Source organism: Perna viridis, chromosome 1 (genome assembly GCF_037379345.1).
Source record: "Perna viridis isolate PV_CMFRI_1.1 ecotype Kerala chromosome 1, ASM3737934v1, whole genome shotgun sequence".
Classification (NCBI taxonomy): Eukaryota; Metazoa; Mollusca; class Bivalvia; order Mytilida; family Mytilidae; genus Perna; species Perna viridis.
The window spans coordinates 1,742,270-1,760,149 of NC_142445.1; the positions used below are offsets into that span (position 1 = coordinate 1,742,270).

The window sequence follows — 17,880 nt, forward strand, 5'->3', positions numbered from 1 at the left end:
CACTAGAAAAAAGGGAGGGATGTGTAGGGTTGGGCAATTTAGCCTCCTGTGGCGAAAGGCAAAAAGGTTCCTACTCCTATCAAATACCACGGCAGGGTTCTTTAACGTGCGAGGAACGTGGCATCTTTTCCAACACAGTGCACCACTATGGTTTGCGGTCAGGTTTTTCGTATTATAGCCTGACAACTCTAGCATGTAACACGCCAGGGTTATCCCATTCCACCACCTGGGGCACACATCCCAGTTGCTCTGTGGGCAGAGCGCCTAGCCTCTGGCTAGGTTTTTGAGCACTATTTAGTCGCCTTGTACGACAAGCTTAGCGCGGCTGCAGGCCTTTTCTTTTGACACCTGCACCTGCACAGGGCTCATTGTTAATGAAAAGACATTTTAAATAAAATAAAAGCTTTGTTATACAATAGGGGGTTATAAGAATGTAGTGTATTATTGTTAAAGGAATGTTACATTAATTATCTCTTTATAGTATATACAAAATATACATTGCTTTTGTAAGCTTGAGCAGTACTACTTTTGTAAGCTTGAGCAGTACTACTTTTGTAAGCTTGAGCAGTACTACTTTTGTAAGCTTGAGCAGTACTACTTTCCCCAAATATCAGTGCTATTAGGCTAATGGTATTATGAATGTGATTATTAACATTTTCTTTATAAAAAGAATAGTCAAAGCCTCAACCATTTGAACAGAATATTCAGTTAGTGATCTGAGGACATTCAATGATACTTTGTTAGAAGGTTATTGTCTGCATTAGATGTAGAAAACCATTGTTATACTTGCCATGATTGTTCAAAGCAAGTCTTGCCATGATTGTTCAAAGCAAGTAACCTTGATCATGTAGATATATGTTGTTTTGATATGATCAATTTGATAGTTACTGATAACAGTCAAAGATATAATTAATTTGCTTGCAATTAATCTTTGTTTGATTAATTAGTATAATATTACTGAATCAGACAGAAAATCCCCAGCTTTATAGGAACTCTGCTATATGATTTCTCACTAAATAAGATAAGATTTCCGATAGAATTATTTCTGTCCTTCACAGCTGTGAACATTGTAAATTAATCTGGAATTAGAGTTTATACCTTTTTATTGTTTTATACAATATATGTATAGGTCTCATACATTGTTTAAAGGAACTTATTATGGGACAAGGTCTTGAATGATTCCTAACTATTCAAAACAAGAGCTTGGGATAGGTGTATAGATACATGTATATAGTAACAACACTATACCTAAATAAAATGTGTACATTAGTTAATGGTAATGTAATGTATGGTATTCATGGAATAGACTTTTAATGAATGAAGTTTATTTATGGACTAATTTTGAGGGCATATATATACATGTATTATACTGAGCAATGAATATAAATCATATGAAGTTTTAAAGGCTTTAAAGGAGTGTTCATATCACAACTCATACCTTATGCCAGAGCGTGCCGAAACTACGCAGACTTTTTGCATCGCACTAGAACTCTTTAACAAATAGGCTTCTGGACCAGGGTTATGTTGCTACAAGATCGAAGTCATCAATACAGAAATTTTTATAGTCGTCATCATGAACTGGTGGATCGTTGTGATGTATCCATCTGTACCATGAAAACTGATTTATTCAACGGGTCATAGTTTTCTTTCCTCATTTGTCTACCCCAGACTTGACTTTTTATGAGAAACTTGGCAGGTGTTTCTAGAAAAGCAGAGGACACTTGCCCTACTTGTGCACCTGGTCCATTCACCCAGTTTTTAGTGGAGTCCGAGTTGCTCATTTGCTTTTGTTACTTTGCATGTATGATTTTACTTTATGTTCTTGGTTGTGTATGTCTGTTTTTCATGCCTGGTCTTTATCCCTGGATTACATTCTTTTGATTACCGCTATAACCTTGGTTCTCTTGATTACTCCTTAGCTAACCTGACCACTCAGTTTTGGCAAGTTAACTCACAGGGTCCTCTTGCTCAAAATATGCTTTCTTTAGTCCATTTGAAAATGGGATTAATGTATTTTTAATGAATTCTTAAGTGTAAATCTTGTAGAAGGATTACGTTTTTCATGCTTCATCTTTATGGTCATAGTCCCTGGTGGATAATTTATTTTTGATTTTAATTTACAAATCAATCTTTAATTCTAGCAAAATTGCTTTTGTACCCTTATTGAAAAGATTAAAAACTTAAATGTGATTTTCATTCCAAAAATGACTTTGACATTTTAGTGTTGAAATAAAATAAATGTGTTCAAGTAATATTAAATCTTGGTAATCCAGACAGACATTGGCAAACCAACTCTACTGTTTAAATCTTACGGGTTAAGTCAAAAGATTTAAACCCACAAAGAGTAGTTTAACATTGCTGAGATAAACATTTATGTTAGTATCAAAATCTTCCATTGTAGCTTGTAAATACTAATCGACTGTATTGTAAACTTCTCGGTCATTTAATCACCTGATTCTGTAGGATTAAGGAGCATACCTCTCAGAATATTCAGACGGATTTAGAGTGTAGTGACTTACATCAAAGTTTATATTATATAAAACCATTTAAAATTAATGCATGGGATCTGAATAGACTTTCATGATTGTTTTCAATTTTTGTCAATGTTTATTATTGAGTAAATAAGAGGGTATTTTATTACAATAAAGGAGTAAGATTTCGTAGTTGACTATGAAAGTTCATCTGGAGTAATATAAATGCTGGTCAATGAGGAACTTAAAAACTTCATGAATAACCTATAAAATGGTTCTATTCTTTAGTCAACTGATGAGTGAATTTTTACACCATTCATCTAATTGTAGATGACAGAGGATCTGTGACTATTTTACTGATCTATTTAAAAGTTTATTCAGAATGATGTAGGAATTTATTCATATTTCGTGCCATTCAAAATTGTTAGAGATTCAAGTTAAATGTTCAATATTACAATGCTACCAGTAACTTGACATATAGAAAAAAAAACTTGGAGTGGAGAATTAATTAACTAACCAATTTAAATAATTGTTGTAATTTGAAATTGATTTTTATGGCTAACGAATGGAACTTTATATGCTCTATTGTTGCATGTTAATTACTATTGTAACAACTTAATGCAGGAACCCACAACATTCGTGCATTGTCATAAAAAATTAAAAATGTCTGGGGTTTAAACATAATTGTGGTATTTAGTGAGACATGTACTTATTCATATAAGAACAGAGGAAAATAATCAACCAATATCAGTTGTCCATTGATAAACATTAATTAAATTGGCAAATGGAGAAAGGAAGAATGTCTCTTTGGATTACCAGTAAATATCTACCACCAGTGCCAAATGGTCACTTGGTTCTGCAAGGTAGGCATCAGCATCACTGCAAGTTTTTTGTATATCTCAGGACTATCATATTTATATAAATTGTACATGTGACTCAGAAAGTTGTTCATGTAGGTGTATGAGACATGAAGGTTGTTCATGTAGGTGTATGAGACACGAAGGTTGTTCATGTAGGTGTATGAGACACGAAGGTTGTCAATGTAGGTGTATAAGACACGAAGGTTGTCCATGTAGGTGTATAAGACACGAAGGTCGTCCATGGAGGTGTATAAAACACAAAGGTTGTCAATGTAGGTGTATAAGACACAAAGGTTGTCAGTGTAGGTGTATAAGACACAAAGTTTGTTAATGTAGGTGAATAAGACGTGAAGGTTGTCAATGTAGGTGTATAAGACACGAAGGTTGTCAATGTAGGTGTATAAGACACGAAGTTTGTTCATGTAGGTGTATAAGACATGAAGGTTGTTCATGTAGGTATATAAGAGTTGTTTTTGTTGAAGCATTTTTAAAAAAAATCAGTTTGAAATTTATTAAAGGGTGTTTGTGCAGATAGTAAGCTTTACTACAAAGGCTTAGTTGCTTATGAAATACACTAATATGGTTTTTGTATAATTGTTGCTATATCTAAGTTTGGGATAATTACTTAAAAAACTCCCATATTTTCACCTTGTCATTACAACTTTCGTAGTACCCACTTAAAATTGGCAGATTGTGTTAACTAAAGGAAGACAAATGACACGTTCATTGTCTTAAATCAAGATAATACTTGGCTTCTTGTTGTAAATTAGAAATCCTAATCATGTCTATTGATAGAAGTTTGCTCAAACTCTTTACCATTTAACTGTTTCCTGAGAATATTTAGACAGGTCCTTTTGAAGTGATTGTATACCAGGCTGTAGATAAAACCCCTATATATAAAAATGTCACCACTTAATCCTCCACACTGGCTTTTGAGGTTTATCCAAATAAGAAAACACTTAACATAAGATTAAAACACTTTAAAAAGTTTGATATAGTTCTTGTAGTAAAGCTTTAACAATCTGCTGGTACACAAAAGTAAGTCTACTTCTGTATACATTTTGTCATAATATTTTTTTATGATGAAGCAGTGATGGTGTGTAAGTATCAGTTTTTAGGACCATGTGTATGTAGGGTAATTTTACCTGGCATCTCTCTTCATAGGTTTTTAGGACCATGTGTATGTAAGGTAATTTTTCCTGGGATCTCTCTGTAGGTTCTTAGGATTGTGTGTATGGAAGGTCATTTTTCCTGGCATCTCTCTATATAGGTTTTTAGGACAGACTGTATGTAAGGTCATTTTTCTTGGGATTTCTCTTTTTAGGTTTTTAGGACCGTGTGTATGTAAGTTCATTTTTCCTGGCATCTCTCTCTATAGGTTTTTAGGACTGTGTATGTAAGGTAAATTTTCCTGGCATCTCTCTCTAAAGGTTTTAGAACCCTGTGTGTGTAAGGTAATTTTTCTAATATCTCTCTAGGGATCTCTCTATATACTTCAGCCATGGATCTAGATAAGTAGGATACTGTATGAGAGAGTATTCATGCTAAAATGTGTTTACTTAAAAAATGTATGGTGATCATACATACCAACATATCTTTCAAATGAATGTTCTAACTGAGAAACATTGGCCATACAGTGTGATTGACCATATGTAATTAACTGCAAATAGCTGTAGTTGAAATAGTAACAAATGGTTGGCTGAGATTTAGAATAATATATCTAGTCTATATGGAATATATTGGAGTTCTTCTTAGGACTTATGTTGTGAGCTAGTAGGTTAATTATCAAGCTTGTGTTAGCTTATTAAAAGACAGGGTCCATTCAATACTTGGAACAAGTTGCAGGGGGAGATCCAGACACTTTGAAAAGGAGGGGTGCCAGCCGGAGTTCCTCTGAAAAATGAGGGTGCTAGGACATTATTGACCATTTTTTGTCAATTTTACACATGAAAATGACATATTTTCCAATAAAAAGGGTTGCCAACCCCTACACCCCCTCTGTGATTTAATTACCATCCATCTGTGGTGCATGTACAGTGAATCAAAATAATGAATATTATATAATCATATTAGTATCCAAAACTACATATATAAGAGAAACTTGTTGTAGGTCTAGGTTCATTCAATTAATCCAACATTCTTTTTGTGTATACATAAGAGGCTCTATACCTCACTTCTTTTCCCCTGTAAGTGGGTATTGCTCATTTTGGATTAACAATAAATTGTTATAAATTACAAAATCATTTTTTTTTTTGGTCCCATTGATGACACACGTTTTTTTTATATCCTGTGGCAGAATTCTTGTTGCTTAGAACTTAAATGTAATATGTCTGTCACATGCTATGTCATTGTCTACATAATTTCTATTACTAGGTGGGGTGGTGTGAGTGCTCATATCATGGTGTCTCAGTGAGCATGTCATCCCAATATTACATTACTAGTAAATCATGGATCATCTTCACAAGTAAAGTATTTGACACCTCTGAAGTGTATTGGAACTTATGGAAGATTAGACTAACTGATAATAGGATATTTAACAGATTATTAGGGTCAACATTAAAGGCTCAAGTAAATGATAACAGTGTGTTAAGTCAATACTTGGGTGTCATTGGAATCAAACGTCAATGAATTATAATGCCTCATACTGTGTTGCTCTGATTAGGTCATGTGAGACATATGACCAATCAAACACTTTCCCTATGTTAGAGGTTTGCCACTGCTCTGGCATCCAGCCATTTTATTGACATAAAGCACAATATCCTAGTAGTCTTTAGCTGTAGGGTGTGGCATAATTGCATATATTGAAATGCAAACTTATTACTTTGTCATTCAATCAGCACATGTACCACACACCTATATATATAAGTGCTTCCTGTAACTGAAAGTCTCCTGTTACAGACTAATTTGAGCTATTCTAAGCCTGGCAAGGTATACAAAATGAGTTTGGATGTTAAACACTTTTATATGATGACCCAAGTACTACAAATAATCATGGAATCACACCATTATAAGGTTTACATGTGTCCCAATACTAAGTAAAATATTAGTGGCTTCAGTATTACTTTTACTCTTATCCTTTTAGTAGCTTTGCTAAACATTTCATGTAAGATAACTATATTTGGCTGGCTGCAATCAGTTATTTTTTTAAATATTTTTCAGGTGGAGACCATATTGATACTATTGCAGTCAGGAATTATCTGAAATCATTGGAGGTCACCTTAAAAATGGGAAAATATGAGTTTGGTCCAGCGAAGGAAACAGACATAAGGACACTGGACAGACCTTACAGTAATATGTCATGGAGGGAAAATGATCTGAAAAACCTAGAGAGGAGGTCAAAATTGAGGTCATCTTCTAAAGCAAAAAGTAGGGCAGGAAGCTCTAGGCCAGCAAGCAAAGATGAACGTAGCCAGTACACAATGAGTCGCATGAGCAACGTCAGTCATGTGACAGCTTCTGAAAGGCTAATGTTAGAAACAGAAAGACCTGCTCGTCTGCTTAACAGAGAAAGTATGGAAAGAAGGTTGAAATATGGTAAAGAGTTATCGAATGGTGTATTGGGAAGTAAGGATGTTGGGAGAATGGTTCCAGTTGTCAGTGAGGAAAGGGAGAATGAAGGATCTCTAACACCAGAGAGAATATTGCAAAGTCCTGAACATCAAACCAATGGAAATGTCATTGACAGTTTTGGTGAAGACATTGCTAGAAATGAAGAAAACACTGTACAAAAGAGAACACAATTTATGCAAGAGCCTCAAGAAAGTGGTCCTGTCAAACTGTACAGGCGTTATGGAAGTGCAAGCAGTTCAAGATCGTCTAAACATAACAGCAGACCACCAAGAGAAAACAGTGCAAGAAGTGCAAGTTCATATGGAACTAGTTATCGGACAGGAAGTAGTCTAAAAAGCTACACATCGAAAAAGGATTTAAATCCACATTCCATAAACATTCATACTACAACAACCGTTACATCAGGACCAAATTGTTCACTGAGTAGTTTGATGGAGACCCAAGCTCCAAGGGATGTTACACGGAAAGTTCATCATAAATCAGCCTGGTATCATGTCCCCGGTCGATACTTCACATCTGATCAGAAACTACCACCCAAACGTTCCCAGAAAACACAAGAGGTCAAGGCTATGATGAGAAGATTTGATATGAACACACCACAGAAATCATACACACCCAGCTACAATGCAACACCTAATAAATTTAAGAAACACAAACACTTCTATGAAGGCCAGGTGAATGGTAACAATTTTGGTCCTACTGTGAAGGGAATAGGACCAACTCCTTCTGAGGGATACTCGAGTGAATATTTTGATGATGTCTATGAAAATCCTGGTTCTACTGTCACTTTTAGAGGTGCTTATATTATGGAGTAATCTTTTTGTTCACTTAATTCTCTAAACGGGTTTTTGCTCGTCTATTGTTCTATCCAATCTTTCTTTTATTTTTTGTGGAAATATGTTGTTGATGAAGATAAAAGATTTGTAGGTCTTAAAATATTTGCCATTTCTAAGTGTATTAAATGATGAAATGTTTACTATGTTCAAGGTTTAAAGGATGGGAAAAACCAAGGCTTTCATGAAACATAATGCAATTGTTGATGACATACTTAAATTTTTTAATCAGATAAAATCTTTGAAAAATAGGCTGATGGCATTTTTTTTACCATTTATTGCAATAGCAACATAAAGTAAAGCCATAATGGCTGGTTAAGTGGCCATATTGAAATTTTAAATAATTCTTTATTAAGGATTGCACAAATCATCAAGAACTTCTTTATAGTGCACTTTCTACTATGCCTAAATGTCACCAGTTTTTCATGATTTTTTTTTATCTTATTAATGATAAGACACACATACATTAACCTTTTATTTACCATTAGTACTCAAATCCCCCCCAAAAAAGTTGGTCATTCTAAAGGAGAGTTCAAGTAAACTAAAATCAACTGCAAGGTTTTCTCCCTTATACAAATACTAATGCTTGGTCATTATCTTCTAGTCATTTTCACATTTTCTTATGTTATACACAAGTTTTTCTCTTAAGAGAATGGGAGGTAACTCTCTATTAAGGGCAGTAACCTACTGGTATGTCTTTAAGAATTGTAACTTTGTATTATTATATATCCATTGTTAGTATTTCTCTGTGCTTTATTAGATCTCTGATAGTCAGAATTTATAGATGTTCAATGTAAATTATTTTTGTATTGTTGACAGTAACATATACCGTATACTAATGCTTCAGGCTCATTAAGCCTGTTCACATGAAACAGTTTGTTCATAAAATAATGCAGTGTACAATGCAATTTTCAATTTTTCATTTAAAAAATAATATTTATACTAAAGTTAGATTATTTGTTAATATCAGCAGTTTATTCAGTAGAATAATTTGACCTGAATATTTTTATATCCCTGCTACATAGGAGAGTGTGTGTCTGTCATTCTGTTACTCTCTTCTCAGCTTCTGTTATTGACAGGCTCTTCAATTGGGTATACTGAATTATGGATTGGGTTTTTGTACTCATATGACATATATATTTCCTTTTTGCAGAAAAAACTAAAATTTTCCTTCATACAGTGGTAATATACAAAATTAGCATCACATTTTTATCTACTATTAATCACAGGTTGCTGATCTTTTGTATTAAGATTCCTATAGGGATGCATTTTCACATTCATATGACATCTTCTTCCTATTGGCTGAAAAGCATGAATTTTCCTTATATTGTGACAAAAATCAGGATTATCACTAGTGACTTCATTGTTGCTCACAGATTTCTTATTTCCTATTGCTTAATATCTTCAAGCTCTCATGTTATCCTGACATATTTTGTTAAAGGTTCTTTCCATGACAAAATCTAGAACACACACAATGTAGATAATTTCATTGCTTTAATGAAATTGTGGAAACCTTCTAAAAGGCTTGTATAAAATACATAGCTTTGAATGTATTCCTTCTTTTATCTGGAAATATATGAAAAATATGGTTTTGAGGGTTGAGATTTTTTTCTTAAAAAAAAGCACTAACATGGCAAATGCATATTTCATGCAAATATATATGTAAACTTCTCTTTTGGGGTGGTATTGAGGTATTCCAAATGTTGAATTAATAAAAATGTTGCATAAATACATGATATTTTTTCCTATGTATTTTTGGGTCAAGGATATGCACACCCTGCACACAAAAAAATCATATATAATATATAGAGAAATGCTTTATTAAATAAAGAAAGCATGAAAACTTTCTAGAAAGATTCAGCATGTGTCCTAGATTTTGACTTCGAAAGATACTTAAGTTCCACTTTTATCACTCCAAAATTAAAACAAGTTTAGATTGATAGCTGCTTCATTAATTTTTATTTGTATAATCAGTGTATATTGATATTTTCTGTCACATTTTCAAGTTCTTTTGTGTTAGTGCTTCCATAATATACATTTATATAGAGGATTTTTTTGTTAATTATCTGTGATATTTGAACATAAATGTTACTTTTTATTTTTAGATACAGAAAATATCATGATTTATTAAATTTTAGAACACTGAACTTTGTGTTGCCTAAATTTTGGTTAAATCTTAATTCTTATCAATTACTTCACTACTTCAATAATAAAATTCACAACTCAATTAAATCAAACTGTAGGCACAGACGAATTTAGTTTGGATTAATCTTTGGTTGAAGCTCGGAGTTGGTGATCCTTTTTTATATATCTTTACATGCAATCATTAAAGAAACTTTTAAAACTGGGTGTAATAGTGAACTGGCACTAGATTATCCTTCATCTAACATATAACAGAATATGCCAAGCTATTTTTGTCCAAAGACACCATCATCCTGTATAAAAAGCTTAAAAGTGATATACATTAAGCTGATATAAACACAACACTATTTTAAAATATTATTTCAATTTAATTCCCTCCAATCAACAATAAACTGCATAGTTATTATTTTTTATTTACCTTATAACAATTTTACTGGTATTGAGATACCGGTATATCATAATTTTTAACATCAGATTCTAGTGATACACAACTAGTTCAGTTAAGAAGTTTCCTAACACCATAAATCATGTGTTTCAGACTCTATTCTTTGTATATAAATTAAGTACTTCTCAATCTAAGAATCAGGCAAAATGTGTATAATGTGTGACACATGAAGAAAAAATACACAGAAATTTTATTGCATTATCTAAGTATTTATACCTCCTAACCTCAAGAAATTACTGTCAAAGTGTTTGTAAAGTTTGCCTTTTTAAGATATTGATAGGTCAAATTTAGTTGAAATGCACTATGGAATAATGGCAGGAAAATTTTCCCAAATTTTTTCCTTATATAAGCAGTAAAAAAATATCTATGTCAACAATGCTTCAGGACAAATTTGAATAGCTTTTCAGTTGTTTTCTAGACGTATATGAATATGGTTGAGGCAAAATATTGAGAAAAATGATGTGCCAGTTGTTGCCTGATTCTTACACAGAATGGTACTTAATACTTCACCTTTCATTTTTATTCAAAGAAATTGAAATTTTCACTTACAGTGCAAACACTGGATTTGTTAGTGGTGAAAATTGGGGGGGGGGGGGGGGAGATTAATTTTTGGTAGTGTTACTACTGTGATTGTTTTAAGGTGACCTGATTCCCTGTCACATAGATTCACCTGAGCTGATCTTCTTTTTCTTAAGTCAAAATGAAAAAGTTAATGTACCAAATGAGTTTCAAAATGATGTCATCTCATTACGGTTATGTACAAAGAACTTTCACACAAGTCTTTTTACTTTTCAATGAATTCAAATACAAAAATAGTTCTGTTGTGTCATACTAGTAGTACTAATACTGAAACAAAGAATTTTTTTTACTTCCCCAGGAATAGTAAATCTTTGGTGTAATAACAGGAACTATAAATGTTTTAACTTGTGACAAATAAAAATGTATCAAAATAAATATTCAGTGTAAGCAATGACTGTAAAAACAAACTCAGTGGCAAAAAGTACTGACAAGTATTATATAACTTGTGTCTCTTTTGCAACAAAATTTATATCTTTTTAATAAATGTCATTGTTCACCTTTAAAGTAATTTTTGTTTTTTTGTTTTTTCATTTTTTTGAATAGATTGGACACTGTTCTTAAATGATAGTGATATACCTTACCAATCCAGTGAATAACATTTCTAAAAAAACTATTAATAAAATTACATTATATTACTTTGGGTAAGCTGATACATAAAAGATTTATCACAGGAAAACTACAGATACAAAAAACATTAACACTACAACCTGACTATATGACCATGCATTCTAAATAGATACATGTATTACAAACTTGTAAAAAAATAACAGTAACAAACTATTTCTATGGCAACATTGAGATAAAGCACCAAGGGAAAATTGTACAACTACTCTCATGTGTATAAAAAGTCTAATCATTTCAAAATTGTACCGGGTATAATAGAAGTTAATAAAAAAACATAAAAACTAAAATATTGTAACATGTCATGCTACATGGTTAAAACACCTTAAAGTTTGTACTGAAGATACAATTCAAGTTCATGTTTTTAAAGCTGGAAAAAATGAATAATAGGTCAAACCACAAAACTGACGTTGATAAGAGGATATAACTAGCACCCAACCTACACTACAAAATTTTACCAATTAACAAAAATTACAGTATAATTAATTCAATCCCTATGTACATCAATACTAAAAATACAGACCCACCATTAAGTCAAATCCAGTCCTAACAGCTCATTATAAATTTCAAACTTTACATTACATAATTACATGTAATTTGAAGGGTAAGTTTCCTTAAAGATATCAATATGACACAGATTTACAACACAAATGGTATAATGATCATATATTGTTTACTGACATGAATAAAAGATACTAGTACTTAAAATGCAATTGTTTGTCTTTTCTTCTTATGGCAGCATGGAGCTTTAAACAATAATAATAAAGCTTGAACACATTTGTTTCAAATTAAATTTTTAGTACACTCTCTCACTTTAATTTTGACTCCATTTGATTACTTCAAACCAGAGACCACTGACCTGGGTTTAATGAGCTTTTAGCCCTATAAAGGGGATGACCAATTGCTTAGGGAGAAGCAAGACATAACCCAAAATAATGAATATTAACTATTCAGTAAAATGAAGTGTTATACTATAAAGTGTCCTGAGATCTTACCACAAATCACAACAGAAATAATGGAATTCATATGATCAACAATACAGACAGACATTCTATTACTCAGATAATCACCATATAAGTTAACCCTCAAATAATTTAAGTCATTAAGGCACAAACAGAATTATGTATTGGAGTGAAACTAAATATATACACTGTAATTCAAAAGTCATTCATATTATGACGAAAGTCAGCAACTATGAAAGATTGACACAAATTTAACTTTTAAAAAGAAAATTGCTCAAACAAAACTTGCCTGGCAAACAAAAAAAATATCTAGCCATTAACAAATGGTCAACACCTATGGAGGAATATAAATACAACAGGTAAAAATCTTTAATGAAATCCATAAAATCTTAAAAGAATTAAATGTTATAATGATCAGAATTTAATTTCTCCCTGATGTGAGTCACATGCTGCTAATACAACCTGTTTTTATACATTTATACATTTAGGGAAATACAGTCAAACCTTTTTAAGTCAAAGTCGGAGGGAACAAGCAAAATGTTCAAGTTATCCGAGGTTCATTCAAGGTCGAGTATAATCTGGAAATGTACTAATCGATGATTGTTTCTGCTTTTTTTAAAACAGGTTTTATTACTTGTACATACAGTGGGCGCAACACGGATTTTAATTTCTCATCTAAACGCGGTTGAGGCGGAGTTGCGTTGAGAATTGGACCTCCGCGGCAATCATCGTTTCGCGGTTGAGTCGCGGCTGAGGGCCGGTTGATAATCAGTGATGTGATAGCGTTGAGAAATTATTTATCGTTTAACAACAAAGAAATCAGTTTAACATAATATCAATGTAATAATTAGAAAACTGTTTTAAGACCGCTTTTTAATATAGTAAAATAATAAATTGTACTTACGTTTCACCTCTACTTATTTTATTAGATTGTAGTACTTTTTTTTCTTCAAACTTAATTGCAATTAATTTCTACCCGTTGAGCATCAACACGATGTTTCTTAATTGTTTACAGGTAATCCTTACCTGTAAAATTTTACCCTGCAGGTGTTCTAATTACGTGATAATTATTTCCAGATTCGAAATTAACACGGCAATTAACATCACATTCAAACGTTCGTACCGTTAATTGATTTACCGCTATTAAACATGTGCCGCATTTTCACTATTATTGAAAAGCGTAATAGAACGTAAAAAAACAACTATTTAATCTTTTTTATGTTTTAAATACTATTTTTTTTCTTTATTCACTCTTATTCAAATCTCAACTTTGAATTTCAATGTTTTCAATTTCAATAAAAGCAAAATAAAAGAAATTAATTATCTATAATTTGTAACAAAAAAAAAAAAAAAAATAGAATTCACACCAATATTATAACAAATTCCAATATTCTTGTACTTTACAGGCTATTGTTTATTGTTTATATCCTGAACTTTATAATAAACATTGCTCGTGTTTGCAAACTATCACATAACCCGGGATAGATTTACAAATTGAGGACAAAATTATTTTACATGTTTTAAGACTTTAAAAAACTTTAATTTTCACATGGCAACCCGCAAAATATTTTGATACATGATGTAACTCGGTAACAACCGCATAAACAAATCTTCAAGAATGTTTACTACTTACAATACAATATTGTAGTAAAACGTCATATTCAACTTTTTGTTTTAATGACAGTGTAGTTGATGATTTCAAAATCAAACTTCTGAAATCGTGACCCTACATCCGAACAATTTCAATCCCGGAACAACTTCAAAACTCTCTTATGTTTTTTTATATGCAGAACATTCTCAAACAAAAAGTGTATGTATACAACCAAAATCAGTTAAATAATTATATTTAAAGTTACAAAAATAGAGTTGCCCCGCCAAAGACGCCTCCATTCAATATAACCAAGTAGCTAGGGGACTACGGAAATAAACAGTCCATCGGCAAATTGACTTTTCCAGAACTTTATCACTTCAAGCTACTGCTTCTCGTTGATTAAAAAAAAATAAAGTATAAACCGTAAATTTGTTTCGCCATCGTTTTTAGCATTATTAATCAAACGGTCCAAATACTATAAATTGACATTTTTCTATAATATTGGTTGAAAAATCAGCCATCTAATTTGTACCCGGTTCGTAATTAAAATTAAAAATACTGTTTATAACTACAAACGGTTTATTCCTCGAATGCCAACATCCTTTGATCTACCAACAATTTACCTGTAAAACTTTGTTGGCATTCAAGGAAAGGTGTCAGTGGTTATCACAACAAAGATGCATGCTTATCAAAACATTCACACTAATTAACAGATAGGTAAATTACAGGTGAAGTCTTATTTTTTTGGCTGTTTCTTCACAAAATCATACATGTACGTGTATAGCACAATAGACTTTTGAATTATTTACATATTCCAATAATTTGAGGATATGTAGAAATACTAGTACTAGAATAGTTAATAAAAATGTAGAAATACTAGTACTAGAATAGTTCATAAAAATGTAGAAATACTAGTACTAGAATAGTTGAGGTTTTTGTTCACTTTAATGAAGTATTTGTAATTGCTACACAATGTAGAAGATCTGTAAATTGCTGTAAATGGTTTATGTTTATTTTGTTCAGTAGTTCAGAATTGTTTTGTATTTGGTACACATAATAATATCACACTATTTTGTTTTTTTTTATATATATAAATGGTTCATAGTACTTAAATATTGTGTTTGGTCTTGTTTGTTTTGTAAGGATTATACTCTTAATACTATGAATTAATAATTATCCAATTTCATAATTAATAAATATATTCAGATTAATTACTTAAAATGTTTGAATGATAAAGAATAAAATAAATCATAAATATAAAATTCAAAGTTTGAAATAATGTTTATTGATGTTAAATTTCTGAATTTCTTTAATATTTTTGTATATAATTTACATATTTCTTCAAATAAAAGTTGAAAAATGGTAAAATTTTATTAAATTTTTACAAATTTTTAATAATTCAATTTTATTATATTCTTACATATTTTAAAAATCTGCTGCTTTCCATATAAAAAAGGGATAAAATGTTCCATTTATCAACTTCACTAATTCAACAGTTTAACACTAATAAAAGAAAAACATTTTAATTGTTATAAAAACACCTATTGTTATAATATAAACATCTATTGAAATATTTTTGTTGGCATTCAAGGAATAGATAACATATAAAATGTTGGCATTCGAGGAAGACACCCTACAATCTTCCCAATAAAGAAAAAAGAGTCAGCTGTCCTATCAAGCAAAGTCGAAATTAATTGTTAAACAAACAACTTTGCTCAAACCTTCACACACCGGTAAATTTTAGATAATTGAATATTACCTGAGGGCAAATTAGCTTCCTGTCATTTTAATTCACACTGCAATTAACAACCGTTTATGTCTACATGTAGTTTGTGAATCGGTCAATTAGTCACAACTGGCACATGCCGCTTCTCAGCTGGTCGCCATGACTCCGTTACCGCGACTCTACCAGTGATGGGACGCGCGGAGAGCGTTGAGAATGCAATTTTAAAATCTGCATTGCGCCCACTGTACATGTATACGTTTTTCACTTAATCAGGGTACTTCATGGTGTTTTCTTTACAGTTTCTGAAGATAATTTTTGTGTGTTGTGTTTTAAATATGTTATAAATTCTGAGCAACATTGGATGTTTTAGGGGAAATTCTTTTCTACATCGAAAATGTCATTTCCACATTATGGGCAGTGATTATGGGTTGCTTTCAATAACTCAATATTGAAAGTGACATCAAACCATGTGCACTATATTACAACAATAAAATTTCAGATTTACTAGTGAAACAAACGTAGTGATAAAAATACATCGGTTGTTATGGTATTGCACAAAATTAAATGATCTGATATCATTCCACCAAAGACAAAGTACCACCATTTACTTATCATTATCAGAGTATCCAATAAATTCCAAAGTGTGATTATTCAAATTTATTTCTTTTTACTACACACACTTTTTGTATTAATCAAAAACACAAATCAGGCTATAAAGGTGTCAGCAATTAATTACATAAGCCATGCTAAATGTTGTAAAAACAAACTTTGGTCATTGTGTCTAATAAAGCAATCAGTGTTCATACTAATTAGTTCACTTTGAGACATCCGATTTAATTAACCTCGAAGACCTATCGAGGGGACAGATTGATTATTTCGAGTTATCTGCGATTTTGATTCATCCATGTTTGAGTCATCAGATGTAAGTGATTTTTTGCAAGAACTGTCAAATTAGTTCGAGTTATCCAAGATTTTGACTCATCCGAGTTCAACACAACGAGGTTCAACTGTACTCATAAATGTAAAGCACCTTGTCAAAAATGTAAGATTCAAAATCAGATATACAAAATTCAACAATAGACCATTCAGAAATATTGCCCTGAATTAACCAATGTAGACCATTCTGAAATGTCGCCCTGAAAATGAAATTCCGTAATTACCTGTTTAAAATGCAAAGAAATACTGTTTTATCAAAAAAACTATGAACAATCCAAGTGTACAACAATGACAATATGCTTCATTACTTTTGTAACCTTACTTTTATGATTTTTATGCAAAGACAAAATGTCATTGGTGGCAATATCAGAAATATTACTTAAAATAAAAAAAAATTCCAACAATAAAATCCTGAATAAACTATAGGCTCTAAAGATCCTGAATCACTCACCTGGCTTAATGAGCCACATTTTTTTTTGAAAAAGCCGCCTTGGTTTTAAATTATTTAACAGTACCGAAGTACTGCAGCTACAATAAGTCAAATATCTGACTTGGTCTACTGCTGTCCATTGGTCCAATCAGATAGTAAATCAATGTGTCAGGTTTGAGTGTTAAGTTTTGAAAAACAAAGTCGAAAATATTGGTCCAACTGTTTCAGAGGAGAAAAGTTAGAAAAACTGTTAATGACATCCATGAAGGACACAAAGTAATGGCATTAGCTTGTAAAATGGAAGATACATCATGTTTAAAAAAAATTATAAAAATTGAATCTACAACCATGAGATGTAAATAATTCAGTCCTCTTTCATAAAATAATTCACTTATGTAAAGGTATGGCAAAAAAAGATATTAATAAACTTTTATCATAACTCATCTTTGTGACGATTATAACGGTGATATTTGGCCTGTATATAGGATGGGTGGGATTTAACATGGTCTGCTGCCTTAAATAACAATCCCATGTATTCTTTAACATCAAATGCATAATTAGTAAACTTCGCATGAGCACCAAGTGTTGGATGATGACCCTGAAATATACATTAATCATTAACTAATTTAATGGGCTTAGTTTTGAAATAAGAAATAATAAAGAAAATCTTTGTAAACAAAACTGGATGGGAGGACAATATTTTATTCTTAAGTT

At 31.6% G+C, this 17,880-nt stretch overlaps 2 protein-coding genes across 16 annotated transcripts in view; one reads left to right on the forward strand and one right to left on the reverse strand.

The window, feature by feature from the left end:
• Positions 1–9,881, forward strand: part of LOC148626802 (putative tetratricopeptide repeat protein 41) — a 52,727-nt gene extending 42,846 nt beyond the window's left edge. For all 12 annotated transcript variants that reach the window (XM_088595024.1, XM_088595721.1, XM_088595640.1 and 9 more), the window contains one exon: positions 6,491–9,881. In XM_088595024.1, coding sequence (XP_088451150.1) covers positions 6,491–7,716 — 1,226 coding nt within the window. In that variant the 3' untranslated portion in view covers positions 7,717–9,881. The remainder of the gene's footprint in view (positions 1–6,490) is intronic.
• A 342-nt stretch (positions 9,882–10,223) lies between these two features.
• Positions 10,224–17,880, reverse strand: part of LOC148626803 (EGF domain-specific O-linked N-acetylglucosamine transferase-like) — a 31,480-nt gene continuing 23,823 nt past the window's right edge. For all 4 annotated transcript variants that reach the window (XM_088596132.1, XM_088596281.1, XM_088596205.1 and 1 more), the window contains one exon: positions 10,224–17,764. In XM_088596132.1, coding sequence (XP_088452258.1) covers positions 17,600–17,764 — 165 coding nt within the window. In that variant the 3' untranslated portion in view covers positions 10,224–17,599. The remainder of the gene's footprint in view (positions 17,765–17,880) is intronic.